Source organism: Pelophylax lessonae (genome assembly GCF_965119305.1).
Source record: "Pelophylax lessonae genome assembly, chromosome: 2".
Lineage (NCBI taxonomy): Eukaryota > Metazoa > Chordata > Amphibia > Anura > Ranidae > Pelophylax > Pelophylax lessonae.
The window spans coordinates 445,896,164-445,911,849 of NC_138769.1; the positions used below are offsets into that span (position 1 = coordinate 445,896,164).

Consider the following 15,686-nt stretch of genomic DNA (forward strand, 5'->3'; position numbering starts at 1 on the left):
GAGGAAAGCAGCCGGAGGTCATGTGACCAGCCAGAAAAGATCTGACATAAGGTATTTAGAGGCATCATTTTATACAAACATTTACACTGTGTAAGATGGCTTGATAGAATAGAGGGGTTGGCAGTGATATTTTTGACTTTACTACCACTTTAGGTATAACAGGCAGCAAGGTAGTATGGAGAGAGCCCAGTAGGTGCCCACAGTTCAAAGATTTACAAGCTGACATTTGGATGCACAAAGTAATACAATGATATTTAAGATCTGAACTAAAAAGATTTAGCACACCTATATTATAATAAAGGTCATAAGGTGTAGACTTTATAGCAGAAGCAAGGTTAATTATCTACTAAATGTGCCAGACACAATCATTAGCTACTGATAAATCACTGCACTCTAGTATCCAATTTAGTTACTTGTAAAGTTGGCAGTGGAAAGTCTTCAAGTGCTGATCACCCCAACTAAGGTCATGAGGTCTCTGTAATAATTTTTATGATCATTGTTATCAGTGGAATTAAAGAAGTGACTATCAAAGCATCGGTACAAAGATACATGTAATCAGAGATATTTCAATGTCATTTATTTTTTTTTAAAACTCAGAATCACCTTATATATCTCTGTGTAAATGTCAATGGGGAAAGTCCTGTCCCATATACAGAATTGGTTGGGGCAAGATAGTGTCAGGTGGCACTGTACTGTATTAATAATCTTTATATAAAAAATGAATTTACATGTTGCCAAAATGCAATCTTTTTGTACTAATTCCTTTAGATTTATCAAAAGATATACCTCATTGGATAGTTTGCTTGATTATTCCCATAGATCCTCAAATGAAATAGTTGAGGTAAATCTGTTGATGGTGTTTGAGGCCAGTTTAATGGATCTGGAGATTATTTCTGCTTCTGTTTGTAAAAATGTATCTCTGCATTTTATTAACATGAATAGTGCCTGTATATAAAAATGTTAGCAATTTCCAAAATTATTTTTTATTGTTCAAAGTTGCAGTGGTACTCTTTCAGCAGGTTCAATAGGAAGCAATGGTTTTCTGCTGTTAGTGTTTAGACCAGGGGTGTCAAGCTTAATTTTTATTGCGGGTTGCATCAGCATTATGGTCACCCTCAGAGGGCTGGTTGTATCTGTACTGTAGCCCACCACTATCAGAAGTCAGGAGCCCCCACCCTCCCTTACATCACAGTGCATCCCCTTTACTATGTGCTGCTGCTGGGAGGAAGCTGGCGCAGAGCTGGGAAGAAGCAACTGCAGGGTCTGGAGGAGGGCTGGAGTCAGCTGCTGGAGTCTGCTGAATGCTAAGACCAGTGGAGGCGGAGAGGAGGGGGTGTTGTGGCTGCACAGAGAGGTGCAGGATCTGTAGGAGTTGTTTCCTCCTCTCTGCTGCCAACTTCTGAGTTGGGGGGTGGGGGGTCCTCTCTGCAGCTGCAGGGGGAAGCACAGGATCTGGCAGAGGAGTTCTGTCCTCTCTGCTGCCGTCTGCTGAGACAAGGTGGGGGCAAAGAGGAAGGAGATGTAGCAACTGCAGAAGAGGTTTAAGGGCCACATGAAATGTCCTGGAGGGCAGGATACGGCCTGCAGGCCTTGTGTTTGACACCTGTGGTTTAGACTAATTGTCTTGCTTAGCAAAATATAACCAATCTGGATAATTTTCCTTTTCTTTTATAACAGGACATTTCAGATCTCTGGGGCGGAATTTGATTAAAAGGCACATTTTGACCAGATATGTAATATGGTTGTCAAATACTGATATCTAATAAAGTGACTATTTTCTAAAAAAAAGTACCTGCGTATATATATATGTATATATATATATATAAATATATATATATATATATATATATATATATATAATTTACCTTTACTTTTTTTAAATCAGAGAATGTGAGTGGGTCCAAAAATACTATTTTTTTTTAAAAATGTAAAGGGATGTATGAATTAATCACTGTTTAAAAAAAATATAGTAAGATACGTTAAGCTGCCTAAAAACAGAACCGGCATTGTAAATAAGCTTAGGTAATATAGTAAAAAGGCAACTTCAGTTACACTTGGTAACCAATCGTATTTTATCTTTTATTGGTTTTACCCCTACTAACATTAAATCTGATTGCTTCCTCAGGATTACTGTAAGTGGCTACTTACGGGACACTAAGAATAGTGGGTGTGGTTACTAATAAAATAATCAACCAGAACGTGTATTTTAATACGACCTACGGTAATTTTCTTTTCATAGGGATGTTTTAAAGTATATCTACAACACATTTTTTGTCAGCTTTGGATTGCATAGGGAAGAGTTCAAACCCTTTTCAGTATCTTGCAGTCTTTGTGTTGTTGGGGGAGATTCTTATTTTCTGACCCAAAGATACAAAAAGAAGTAGGCAATCTCTCCAAAGTTAGGGGGGGGGGGGGGATTACCTGAAGCCCTTTGAAAAATATTCATTACATTTTTGGGATTCTCATCACAGTAGCAATGGTCACCAGGACAAATAGAGGGGGAAAAAATCTTCCCAGCAAGGATACAAACAGCAATAAAAAATAGCCAAAACTAAAATAGAAAAACGTCATGTATCAGCTTCTGTAAGTGAATATGTGTCACAAAACATGTCATACATTCTTATACGTGTCTCTTTCTGCTTCTAGGTGCTGTATAATTTATTCAAATCATTTTGTGAGATGAGGACAATTGAGATTGTGGATATCTTTTCTGGAATGGCGAGTTTCTTTCTGGTGGGAATAGGAGGAGTTTTAATTGGAGTAATTTTTGGATTTGTAGCTGCCTTCACCACCCGCTTCACTCGCAATATCCGTGTGATTGAGCCTCTCTTTGTTTTCCTGTACAGCTATTTGTCATACTTAACTGCAGAAATGTTCCATCTTTCAGGTATTATGGCGTAAGTAATTCAACTTGTATTAAATATAGAAATAATTGCACTGTATTTGCCTAAATGTTAGGATTCACTGATCTTAGTTTCTCATATATGTCATTATGATTGTATAGTAACACTCATTATGAATAACATCTTTTTTCACATTAGAAATGGGCTTACCCTGTTGTGGATGTTTGGTTTATAAGTATATTGATTTTTATGTTCTATCAGTATTTAGATTCCTCCTATATATTAGTGTAAGACATGACACATATATTGGTAATATTTACCAAAAAGGAATGCTGTGCAGTAACAAAAAAAGACATATCATCACTAAATGTGTGTGTCCATGGACGCACACAGCCCGGATTGAGAGCGCACTCGCATGTGTGCCCCCATAGCTCACGGCTAAAGCCTCGTACACACGCACCGATTGTTGGCCGACCGATCGACCGTCTTTTGTCCAGTGTTGTTGTGTTGGTTGAAATGTGCTCTAGACTGCACACTAATTTTCTCGGCCAACAACAACCAACTTCAGAAGTGATGTCATGTGCTGGTTTACTTTCCGTGTGTTTTTTCTTCTCTGAGCATGCCCAGTCTTGCTCATCTGACTTTTGTCTGAGGAAATCTGTACTGACTGACGAACAATCGGCCGCTCTGGTGACGGACAACAAAAATTTTATAGCATGCACACCAGATTTTGTTCGGCCGAAAAGTCGGTTGTCGGAAGCATCATACTAACAAGCCGACAATCGGCCGATCGGACGTTGGCCGAAAATTTACGGCCAACAATCGGTGCGTGTGTACGAGGCTTTACTCTAGGGGCACACACAGGAGAGGAGGAGCGGAGTATACTAATAGGGGACTTCAGAAGAAGGGGTAAAGATCCGTTTTGTGCAATACAATTGCACAGAGCAAGTAATTATATCCTCTTTTTTATTTTAATTAAAACATTTTGACTTCACTACCACTTTAAAATGTTAAAGATGTGGAATTACAAGTTCTGAACCTTTCTAAAGTGCTCTTCACCATTCTGTTGTCCTTCACACCTACATTAGGTAGTTGTGCTTTACTACACCTCTACCTCTGCATATTATAAAAGCCTAGTAACACATATATTTGCAAAGTATAGTGCAGGGCAAAATAACATTTTCTGCAGTATAATGTAATGCTAGAGAGTGCAAAAGCAAAGATATGTTGGAGGCATTGAGACTGAAAATTCATATACAGTACAACAATCAAAGTTTTAGATTTGAAAAGGAAACACTGAATTTTTAAAAACTGAAATAAAAGGTTGGTATAAAATGGCAGAAGTCAATAATCAGTGGGCATTATTAAAGCAGAAAGAAAGTTAACAGATTAAAAAATGTCCCAAATGCTACTACTGTATAAGCATGTCTTGTATGCTCCTTTATATTTAAAAATCTGCATTTAAAGTGAAATTGCAGTTATGATGAAAATTATCTTCTTTATTTATTGGAATATTATAATAAACTTTTAATTATGCTGATCAGAAAAAAGCATCTAATCTAGACATTCAGCAACCCTCTTGCCTTTTACTGACAAAGGTTGCCCTGTGTAGCCGCATGTGGCTGCTCATAGGCAGTTCCTGGTACCGTTGTTGGTCCCTGTTCAAACAGCACAGCAAAGCCCCACCCAACCCTGCCCCTTCCAGATGTCACAGGCTCTTCTTAATGAGCTTATAAAAAATGAAAACAAGCCACTGATGCTAAAAAAAAAATGTAAAAAATGAATCATTTACAAAGGGGGGCTGAGAGAAGGTCCGGTCCACATGTACAGCTGTGCAGGGCTTTGAATCAAGACTGTCCGCGGTAGAAGAAAGCTGGATTCAGGGGGAACTGTCACTGTAGCTGGAAGCGCTGTGGGGTGGCAGCAAAAAAATGACACTCCACAATGCCCACTGCACTTTATGATGCGGGGGTCCAGTCTGGGTAAAGAAAGTAACTAGCTTAACTGTGTGCAGAGAAAACTGTCCTAAGACGAGCAGCTGATCACATCCATCCTGCTGTGCAGAGTGTTACTAATGGAAAGAAGAAAGCCAAAGGCTTGGATCCGGTACCTGCACGTAGAAAGACTCAAAGGTATTTCCCATTTGGAGGGCACCTCACGCCAGGGATCAGCACAAACAGGAGCAGCGGCTCCAAACTCCTAAGAGTTTATATGGCCCGAGTATGGAACTCCTGCTGTTTGGGCTATAGAGTGTCCGGTGTGAACATCTCCTATTTAGACTGACTTGTGCATGATCTTCCCCCATACCACTCTGCTGGTGTCAAGGTCTTACCTTGCCTTCCTGTTGGCAGCCATCTTGGACATGTGCAGACTGCTGTCTCTTATAAACTCTGATTGCATCATCTCTTGTCTGCTGCCTGGGCATCGCTCAGTGATGATGTTGCACACCTGACTATATATATCACCTGATGGATTTCAGACCTTGCCCTTACATTTGTGCTCCAAGGTGCATCACTGCTAGCAGTTCTCTGTTCTCTGTTTTCTTCGTGTATGACTTGGCTTTGCAAACAACTCTCCTGGCTCTCAATTCCGCTTCGGCAGACGACCCCGCATCGTTTGACGACCCGGCTTTGCCAGATTACTCACTTCTGGACTCGATCCCGGCTTGGATGATTTCCCGCTTCTGGACTCAATCCCGGTTTGGATGACTAACCGCTCCTGGACTCGATCCCAGCTTGGATGACTACCCGCTCCTGGACTCGATCTCGGCTTGGATGACTACCCGCTTCCGAACTTGACCCTGCTCTTGATTTCGCTCCTCTTTCTTGCTGTACTTTTATTATTGTTGCATTAATAAACTGCTTTATTTTACTTGCATCTTCATGTGGTCTGGTTTGCACCCTGACAGCTGGCCCGGGTGCCCTATGTTCTCTTTTATTTCCCCCCCTTGGGGTCTGGTACCAATAGGATCCCCTGAGGAAGCTGTAAGCCAAACGTGTAGCGATCCATTGGTTTACCACGCTTGAGATCCCTGTTCAGCCCGGAAATTAAAGATCACCGGAGATTCTGCGCTAACACATACCAGATCTTAGCTGTATGTGAGCATGTAACAGGTTCTTTTGCATATACTCACCTACCTTGTATGGGGAGATGTTGTATTGTTTCCTATCAACAACTATCTTTCTGATATGGTTTTGATATTTTTTATCATGTTGTTACAATTAAAGAAACGTATTTTTACTTTTTCAGTGCTCGTGTTTCCTTATGGGATTATTAGTGGCAACCTTAAAAGTCCTACCTATTCCTTATCTAATTGCTAAAAACCAGTGTTAATTTTGGCAGCAAATTTAAATTTAGTTTTAGTCTTAGTCTTAGGACTAAAATGGCATTTTAGTTTTAGTCCTATTTTAGTCTTCTGCAAGTGTTTTAGTTTTAGTCGTATTCAGTCGACTAAAACTCCAGTATATTTTAGTCGACTAAAACGCCCTACATTTTAGTCGACTAAAACTCATTTTAGTCATCTATAATCGAATGGGTGTAGTTCAATTGTAATTTGTAATGCATTATTTAAGCATTTCTCTACAATTTCCAAACTCATTATATACTACTACTGGTCCTGGAGTGAAAAATCTAATGTGTTATTATTTATGCTTTGAGCATGCACCAGTGTTAATTTTTGGCAGCAAATTTCGATTTAGTTTTAGTTATAGTCTTTTGACTAAAATGCCATTTTAGTTTTAGTCGTATTTTAGTCTTAAGACTAAAATGCCATTTTAGTTTTAGTCGTATTTTAGTCATCTGAATTGTGTTAGTCGACGAAAACGTTTTAGTCGGTTTTAGTCGACAAAATTAACACTGCTAAAAACTCAAAGGTCCAGTCCAGCAGTTGGATGACAAGAAGGCAGTGGATCCTTGCTGGCTTTGTTCTGAAGACTAGATGCAGGTAGAACTGTCAACAAAGGGCTGGGGTGCACTTTCACTGCTTTTAGTGCCTTCAGCCTTTTTTTGACAGCTCCCTTTGCATCCAGACTCTTGAGCACAGCCAGTAAGGATACATTGCCTTGTCATCCAACTCCTAGACCAGGCCTTGTACATGCTGGTACCCAGCCTGTTACTTTCTTCTTTCCACAACAGACAGGATGCTTGGCTTTTCCTCTCCCAGTGCCTCCTGCTTGCTTAGAACAGTTTTCTCTGCACACAAATCAGCTAATTACTTTCTGCATCTGGCCTGGATCCCTGGATCATAAGGTACGGAATGCATTATAGAGTGTGATTTGTGCTGACACCTCAGAGTGCTTCCAGCTACAGTGACAATTCTCTCTGCATCCAGCTCCCCTGCTCCAGTCTTGATTCAAAGCCCTGCACAGCTGTACAGTGCATCCGAAAAGTATTCGCTTCACTTTTTCCACATTTTGTTACAGCCTTCTGCAAAAATGGATTAAATGTATTATTTTTCGCAAAATTCTACAAACAATACCTTTTAATGACAACATGAAATAAATTTGTTTGAAATCTTTGCAAATTTAATAAAAAAGATGCACGTATTCACAGCCTTTGCTCAATACTTGATTGAAGCACCTTTGGCACCAATTACAGCCTCAAGTCTTTTTGAGTATGATACTACAAGCTTGGCACGCCTATTTTTGGCCAGTTTCTCCCATTCTTCATTGCAGGACCTCTCAAGCTCCATCAGGTTGAATGGGGAGCGTTGGTACACATCCATTTTCAGATCTTTCCAGAGATGTTCAATCGGGTTCAAGTCTGGGCTTTGGCTGGACCACTCAAGGACATTCACATAGTTGTCCCGTAGCTACCCCTTTGCTATCTTGGCTGTGTGCTTAGGGTCGTTGACCTGTTGTCAGGTGAACCTTCACCCAGTCTGAGGTCCAGAGCGCAGGTTTTCAGCAAGGATGTCTCTGTACATTGCTGCAATCACCTTTCCCTCAATCCTGACTAGTCTCCAAGTTCCTGCCACTGAAAAATATCCCTACAGCATGATGATGACACCACCATGCTTCTCTGCAGGGACGGTATTGGCCAGGTGATGAGCAGTGCCTGGTTTCTTTCAGACATGATGCTTGTCATTCAGGTCAAAGAGTTCAATCTTTGTTTCATCAGACCAGAGAATTTTGTTTCTCATGGTCTGAGAGTCCTTCAGGTGCCTTTTGGCAAACTCAAGATGGGCTGTCATGTGCCTTTTACTGAGGAGTGGCTTCCATCTGCCCACTCTACCATATAGGCCTGATTGCTGGAGTGCTGCAGAGATGGTTGTTGTTCTGGAAGGTTCTCCTCTCTCCACAGAGAAACACATCGGGTTCTTGGTCACCACCCTGACTAAGGCCCTTCTACCCGGATCGCTCAGTTTGGCTGGGCAGGCCTGCTCTTGGAAGAGTCCTGGTGGTTCCAAACTTCTTCCATTTACAGATAATGGAGGCCACTGTGCTCATTGGGACTTTCAATGCTGCAGAAATTTTACTTCCCGGATGCACTGTATATGTGGACCCTCCTTTGTAAATTATTTTTTCTTTTCAGTGCTATCTCATAAATGAGGATGCTTCATGAGAGAGCACTGACAGGGGAATCTATAATCAGCTCCAAGCATCCTGTATATTCCAACTGGCTATAAAGTGCTAGCCCTCAGTAAACACGCCCATCAGCTGTCCTTAGACTTAGTAAGGAGAGGGATTTAAGTCACATTACAGGCACTAAATACTGCTAAAGAAAGGAATAAAAACTGTGATTTTTGCATTTTGGGACATAAGGTTGAACTTAGCTTACAATAACGATTGTGGAGGAGTATTTAAATATAAGGCTTTCCTTCTACTTTAATTATATATTTTTAATCTTTTATCTGTGGTTATTTGACCACTACTCATCGGTTCTAGTCTAGTGTGAAATAACAGCCAGGGAAGGGATGTATGTGCCTGTTTCTGATGAGTAGAATGCCAGCGCATGTGCAATAGACATTTGGCAAAGTGATATGAGTGAACACCAGCATGGGTGTTGTTGGAGCTACGAATACCAGTGCGTGTGAAGGAATTTCCTGAAGGGCACAGATTTTCTGCATGAATAGGGATGAACTGACACCTCCACGTACCGACAATGCTCAGGGGCTGAGTCAGTTCAATAGTGGTTTAGTAGCATTGTCTGGCCGACATGGGAAGCCAGGTTCAAGGAAGGGAGAAGGCAAAATTTCAAGGTAATTTATTTGAATTAACTAAAACTGCTATAAATTAGCATATGAATATGAATATTGGAAGCCATTTTTTTCTTTATTTTTGCTAGTAGGGACACTTTAATGTTTACTTCCTGGAAGTAGATTATATGTGAGGGAATGTAGTAAGAGTACACAGAAGAAGAAAAAAGATGATTCCCTGCAGAGGTAAGTAGGATAGTAGAGGTGAAAAAAAATCAACATATGGTAGATACAAGGAAACAGAAAGTATAGTTGAAAGAGAAGTGTATAAATACAGACAGAAATAAGCACAGAAAGAGGAGAAAATAGCTAAATCTAATAAGAAAGAAGACAAATTATTTTTTTAGGTATATTATTGACATGAAGAAAGATACAATGGGATCACAAAATATGAAAACTGGGTACAATACTTATGTTGATGGAGGCCAAAGGACACTGAGGCTACATTCACACCTGAGCGTAGCGTTTTCGCGCGTTTTTTACCGCGATTTTTACTGCGATTTTACCGCGATTTTTGTGCAGGCGTTTTTAGATTGAATAGAGACCAATAAAAAAAAGGCCTGTAATCTGCCCAAAAAGAAGCAGATTTACTGATTAGTACTTTTTTGAGCGTTGGGCGTTTTGTATACAGCATCAAAACGCTCAGATGTGAACAGGGGCCATTGAAATGAATAGGATTTGTCTTGTTGGGCGTTTTGAGAGCTGATCCTAGAGCAGAAAAACGCTCCAAAAACGCCCCAAAACGCCTACATGTGAACGGAGCCTAACAAAAACAAGTTGGGGAATATATTGCTTCTAGCAGTAAAGTTTAAACGTGGTTGTAAACCTCTGAAATGAAAAATGAACAAAGCATATCCTTCTTCAGTGTGTAGTGCCTTTATCCAGAGTACCCAGTGTGATTTCTGGCTGCTCTCTGCTTCCCCTATCTGTATGAGTCACTTCTGACAGTTTATGATGACACCAGGAAATACTGGAAGATGGTCCTGCCCCCTAAAGCACACCGCAGATGATTGATGATGATCTGTGCATATGAGACTGTTTAGAGGGAATGGGCCCATTCTCTCCTCCCAGGTCTCAGATTACACTCAGCTCTGTGCTGTGTGCTGAGCAGTATGTGACATCAGATCACCGCCCCCTGCCTGTTGGAGGCTTACAAATAGTCTTTGATGTGTGTAGCTCTGGAGAAGAGAGGACTGCAGATAAACAGGCACAACTTTTGTAGAAAGATTAAATTAATCCCTGTATTACCTGAGGCTAATCACTTTAGTGGGTATATATAAGGATTTGCATCCACTTTATGAATAGGGTTTCCACAGGCAGAGGTAACAGATAAACAAAATCACTTAAAGCTTTACAAAGCAGTGGGTCCTGATTGTATTCAACCCAGAGTTGTAAGAGAACTTTAGCTTCTGGCCCATTAAGGCCCCTTACACATGGGACTATCCAGCTGCAGTGCGTCCCTCCTGGCATTCTAGTTTGCCCAGGAAGGACAGGTGCAGCGTCCAGCTCTGCTGCAAGCAGCCTGTCAAAGTCTGGGTGGGGCTGAATGCAGTACTGAGCGGTACAGTGTTTAGGGCCCTGTGCGTTCAGGGACAAAAGTCAGAAGACCTGCACTCCATACCTTTTGTCCCATACAGTCATCATCCATTTATTTATATGTGAGAGCTATAAAAAGGCTTGGACGATCTATCTACAGCTAGACTTTGCATTACACTGCCAACAGCAAATCTGTATATGTGGGTTCTTGAGGGATGCATATAAAAAGTACATAAATAATTGCAAATAAGAATATCAAAAGATCTCAGTGTTTTCCCAAAACATAGAATTTAGAGAAAAATATCCATAAGTGGCAACAGGCACTATGTAGGTAGCGAGCCATAAAATAATACATGTAGCCAGTCAGCCTTTCCCACAATCTTATCTCGAAAACTTGAAGATTTTATTACTTTTTTCCAAGTGCCTTAATCAGTTTTTATTGCACTACTAGCAATAACAGGCAGTCATTAATCTGTCGGAGAAAGTGTCAGAAATGAGATCTGGTAGGTAGAATTCCTGCAGTAGACAGTTAAAGTTGAACTACAGGCAGAAACTTTTAATCATTATCCAATAAGCCCATTCCCATATTTACCAAATATATTCTTTTTTTTCAAGCAAAGCAGCAGTTAGCAATAATTGTTTTTTTGAAATGCAGCAATTCCCGGCTCATTTTCAATTATATCCGGTGTGTAAGATCAATGGCTGCTGTGCCGCTACTTCCACTGCAATTTGGGGATAACAGTGGCAGGACTAGTCTGTCCTGCCAGCCATTACATCATAACTAGGACATTATAGTTAATCTGCTGCATTGCTTTAAATTGGCAAAGCACAGGTTTGCGTTAAACATGTAAACAACATTTTTCTCTTTTTCTGGCTTCTGGATGTCTGTTCTATAGTAGAAATCAGAATAAATATAATACAAGAGTGCTATTCTTTTCTCAAAGTGGGGGTAAACTCCCATGCATGACTTTTACCAATAGAAACAGTGAATATCTCCTAAATGTGCACCATTTAGGAGATATTTACTTTTGATGCAGTGATGTCATTGGCGCATTCACTCTGAAGGAGGGGCATACCATGATGTTCCTTCAAAGTCCTGTGCCTTGAAAGCGCAGGAGTGTTGTCATTGTGACTCACATAGCTGGACTCCGTGAAGCCAGAAAGAAGACCGGGTGAAGATGGAAGCGCCTTCAGCAGTGACAGAGCTCCGCTGGAGGGCTTCGTTCTAAGGTAAGTTTCACAAAATGTGCTAGTATGCAATGCATTGCCTTGCAAGATTTAAAAAAACAAAAAACAAAAACAGTGGTTTACTATTGCTTTAAAAACACATATTTGCACACTGTTTCTTTTTTTTTTAATTAGGCTTTTCCAAAATCAGAACAGTCAACCTAATGTAATGAGACAGTTAAAAAATAATTTTAGCAGTGGCATTTTTATATAGTCACATTGGTCCAGCTTAGACCAATGTAACTATGTATATCAGAGTTGTATAAAGTACTTGAAACCCATACTTGAGTAAAAGTACAAGTGCTCGATCAAAAAGTGACTTGAGTAGAAGTACTAAAGTATTCAACATTTTTTGTACTTAAGTATTGCAAGTAGTTTTTTTAAAAATGTTGCTACTCAAGTACTGAAAGTAAAAGTACCAGTAGTTTTGAAAAAAAAATTGCTACTCAAGTACTGAAAGTAAAAGTACAAGTACTGTGTTATGAAGTTATTAAAGAAAGAAGTCAAAAGTTTGAACATCATATTGTTTTTTTATTATTTCAAATGCAGCTTCTATTTATACATACAGTAGCATTTATTTTCGTATGCGCTGATAATACACATGTTTTGAGCTTCGTGAAACCTGCCATCTACTGTTCTGGCAGTGGTAATTTTTATAATAGTAACGAGTAACTATGCAGCACAAAAAAAATATATCGGAGTAGAAGTATTGAAATCATTGAAAAAATGTAGTGAAGTAAAAGTGGAAGTAGGAGAAAAAAATTCTACTCTAGGAAAGTACAGATACCGCCTTTCGGTACTTAAGTACAGTAGTGAAGTAGTTCTACTTAGTTACTATACATCTCTGATGTATATACCATATCTGTGGGATCCCTCTAGAGAAGCTAAAAATCACTATAAGGCCCCTTTCACACAGGCTTTCTGATCAGGTTTGCCTGTCAGTTTTTCAGGGGGACTTGATCAGATGCTCCATGTACAGTACCTCTGTGGAGCAGCGGATTTTATCGGTGACATGTCCGCTGACTCCTGCTGCTATCTGATCCTGGCCATGAGACCCTATTTTCCATTAGTCTGGAGGTTGGGTTTGGATGAAAATGGACAAGCAGTCCGTTTTCATCAGATCTCCCATAGAGGAGAGCGGTGATCTGACAGGTCCATCTCAGCACAGTGAGCAGAGACGGAGCTGTCATCCGCCTGCTCAGTGGGGATCGGCGGATCGATCCGCACTGAGCAAATCAGAGTCCGCCAGGTGGAAAGCCCGTGTGAAAGGCCCCTATAGACACCACTACTGCAATGATCTCCACAGGTCCTGTGCTGAGCAGCTGCCCTACTACATTCTGAGCACAGGAGGTTGTCTGCTTGGCAGGGGCAGGCATTCAAAGAATGCTTTACATTTTTTCAATGATTGCAAAGCATTCTCTAATTGGACGAGGTGGTGTGGTGACATCATGCTTTCCACCTTATCCAATCAGAAAATGCTTTGCTGACCTCTTGTGCTCAGAATGCAACAGGACCTTAAACAAAGTGGAGATCATTGAAACAGTGGTGTCTATTCCAGTTATCGCCAGCTCCTAGAGGGGTCCTGCAGGTATGGTACATGCATACTAATATTGGTGAAAGCTGGACCAATGTAACTGAGTGAAAGTGCCTTATCCAGTATTCAACTGTAAGGAAAAAAACACACACATACATACATAGATCAGATGCCATGTGCAGAACTCAGACAACCATAAATTAACAGCTGGCCTATGTGAGAACAGTACTTTGTATTATGTAATACTGCAATATTTGGATATTACAGTATCTAAAACTAAGACCTGACTCACATATTCCTAGGAGGAAAAGCTTTGAGCATTAAATTGGATCTAGAGTACAGCCAAGAGACAGAGTAGCACCATTCAAGTAACATCGGCTTTGTGGGTATTGGCCTGCACATTCTCATACCAGCTTCTTAGTGCAGTAAAAAGATAAGATAATTCCTTCCCAGTCACACAACAATATCCTAGCTGGAAAATATTGTTAGTAGGGCACAATGGCTCCACAGGCATTTACTATATATATATACATATATATATATATACACTATATTAACAAAAGTATTGAGATGCCTGCCTTTACACGCACATGAACTTTATTGGCATCCCAGTCTTAAGCCTCGTACACACGCACCGATTGTTGGCCGACCGATCGGCCGTCTTTTGTCCAGTGTTGTTTGTTGGTTGAAATGTGCTCTAGACTGCAATGGACTTTTGTTGGCCAACAACAACCAACTTCAGAAGTGATGTCATGTTCTGGTTTACTTTCCGTGTGTTTTTTCTTCTCTGAGCATGCCCAGTCTTGCTCATCACATTTTTGTCTGCCGAAATCTGTACTGACTGAGGAACAATCGGCGGTTCTGGTGACGGCCAACAAAAATTTTATAGCATGCACACCAGATTTTGTTCGGCCGAAAAGTCGCAGTCGGTTGTCCGAAGCATCATACTAACAAGCCGACAATCGGCCGATCGGACGTTAGCCGAAAATTCACGGCCAACAATCGGTGCGTGTGTACGAGGCATTAGTCTGTAGGGTTCAATATGGAGTTGGCTCACCCTTTGCAGCTATAACAGCTTCAGCTCTTCTAGGAAGACTATCCACAAGGTTTAGGAGTGTGTCCATGGGAATGTTTGACCATTCTTCCAGAAGCGCATTTGTGAGGTCAGGCACTGATGTTGGATGAGAAGGCCTGGCTCGCAGTCTCCACTCTCAATTATCCCAAAGGTGTTCTATCAGGTTAACGTCAGGACTCTGTGCAGGCCAGGCAAGATCCTCCATCCCAAACTCGCTCATCCATGTCTTTATGGACCTTGCTTTGTGCACTGCTGTGCAGTCATGTTGGAACAGGAAGGGGCCATCCCCAAACTGTTCTCACAAAGTTGGGAGCATGAATTGTCCAAAATGTCTTAGTATCTTGATGCCTTTCACTGGAACTAAGGGGCCAAGCCCAACCCCTGAAAAACAACCCCACACCATAATCCCCCCTCCACCAAATGATTTGGACCAGTGAGTTTGGGGTGGAGGAACTTGACCGGCCTTCACAGAGTCCTGACCTCAACCCGATAGAATAACTTTGGGATTAATTAGAGCGCAGCCTGCGAGCCAGGCCTTCTCGCCCACATCAGTGCTTGACCTCACAAATGTGCTTCTGGAAGATTGGTCAAACATTCCCATAGACACACTCCTAAACCTTGTGGACAGCCTTCCCAGGAGAGTTGAAGCTGTTATAGCTGCAAAGGGTGGGCCAACTCCATATAGAACCCTACAGACTAAGACTGGGATGCCAATAAAGTTCATGTGTGTGTAAAGGCAGGCGTCCCAATACTTTTGGCAATATAGTGTATATATACTGTATATATAGAGAGAATTTCAATTTCAGCTCAAAGGGACACTTATTCTGAAAGTGTCAACTATTTTCACCTTGTCAACTTTGGTTCCAGGGGTATCTGCATAGCATGCATGCAGGCACCCGTGTTATAAAAACACATGTGTGTATAAACTATAAGCTGGCAGCTTGCCATCAAAGTCTAACTACCATTTATTATGTATGTTTTGTATGTGTATCCCATTAGATCACATAAACATTCAGTTTATTTAACAGATCCTCTGAAGGAGATTATTCTAACTTTTCATGTTGTATCTTCAAGTGGTTGAAAAGTCAATTTTTATATTAGAATAGCAAAGAGGTTTATACTATCCTGCATTGTCCAATATTATTGCACAGAGCAGCCCCATTCCTTCTCTTCTGGCCCTCACCTCTCCTCTTCTTCTGTGTATGCCCCCATAGCAAGCGGTGTGCTATGGGGAGCAAACACGCAGGCATGCTCCTGAGTCAGCCTGTGACATAC

At 40.9% G+C, this 15,686-nt stretch overlaps 1 protein-coding gene across 1 annotated transcript in view; it reads left to right on the plus strand.

The window, feature by feature from the left end:
- LOC309546412 (sodium/hydrogen exchanger 2-like) overlaps nucleotides 1-15,686 on the plus strand; it is a 112,002-nt gene that overhangs the window by 50,337 nt on the left and 45,979 nt on the right. The window contains exon 3 of the mRNA XM_082246073.1: nucleotides 2,647-2,897. Coding sequence (XP_082102199.1) covers nucleotides 2,647-2,897 — 251 coding nt within the window. The remainder of the gene's footprint in view (nucleotides 1-2,646; nucleotides 2,898-15,686) is intronic.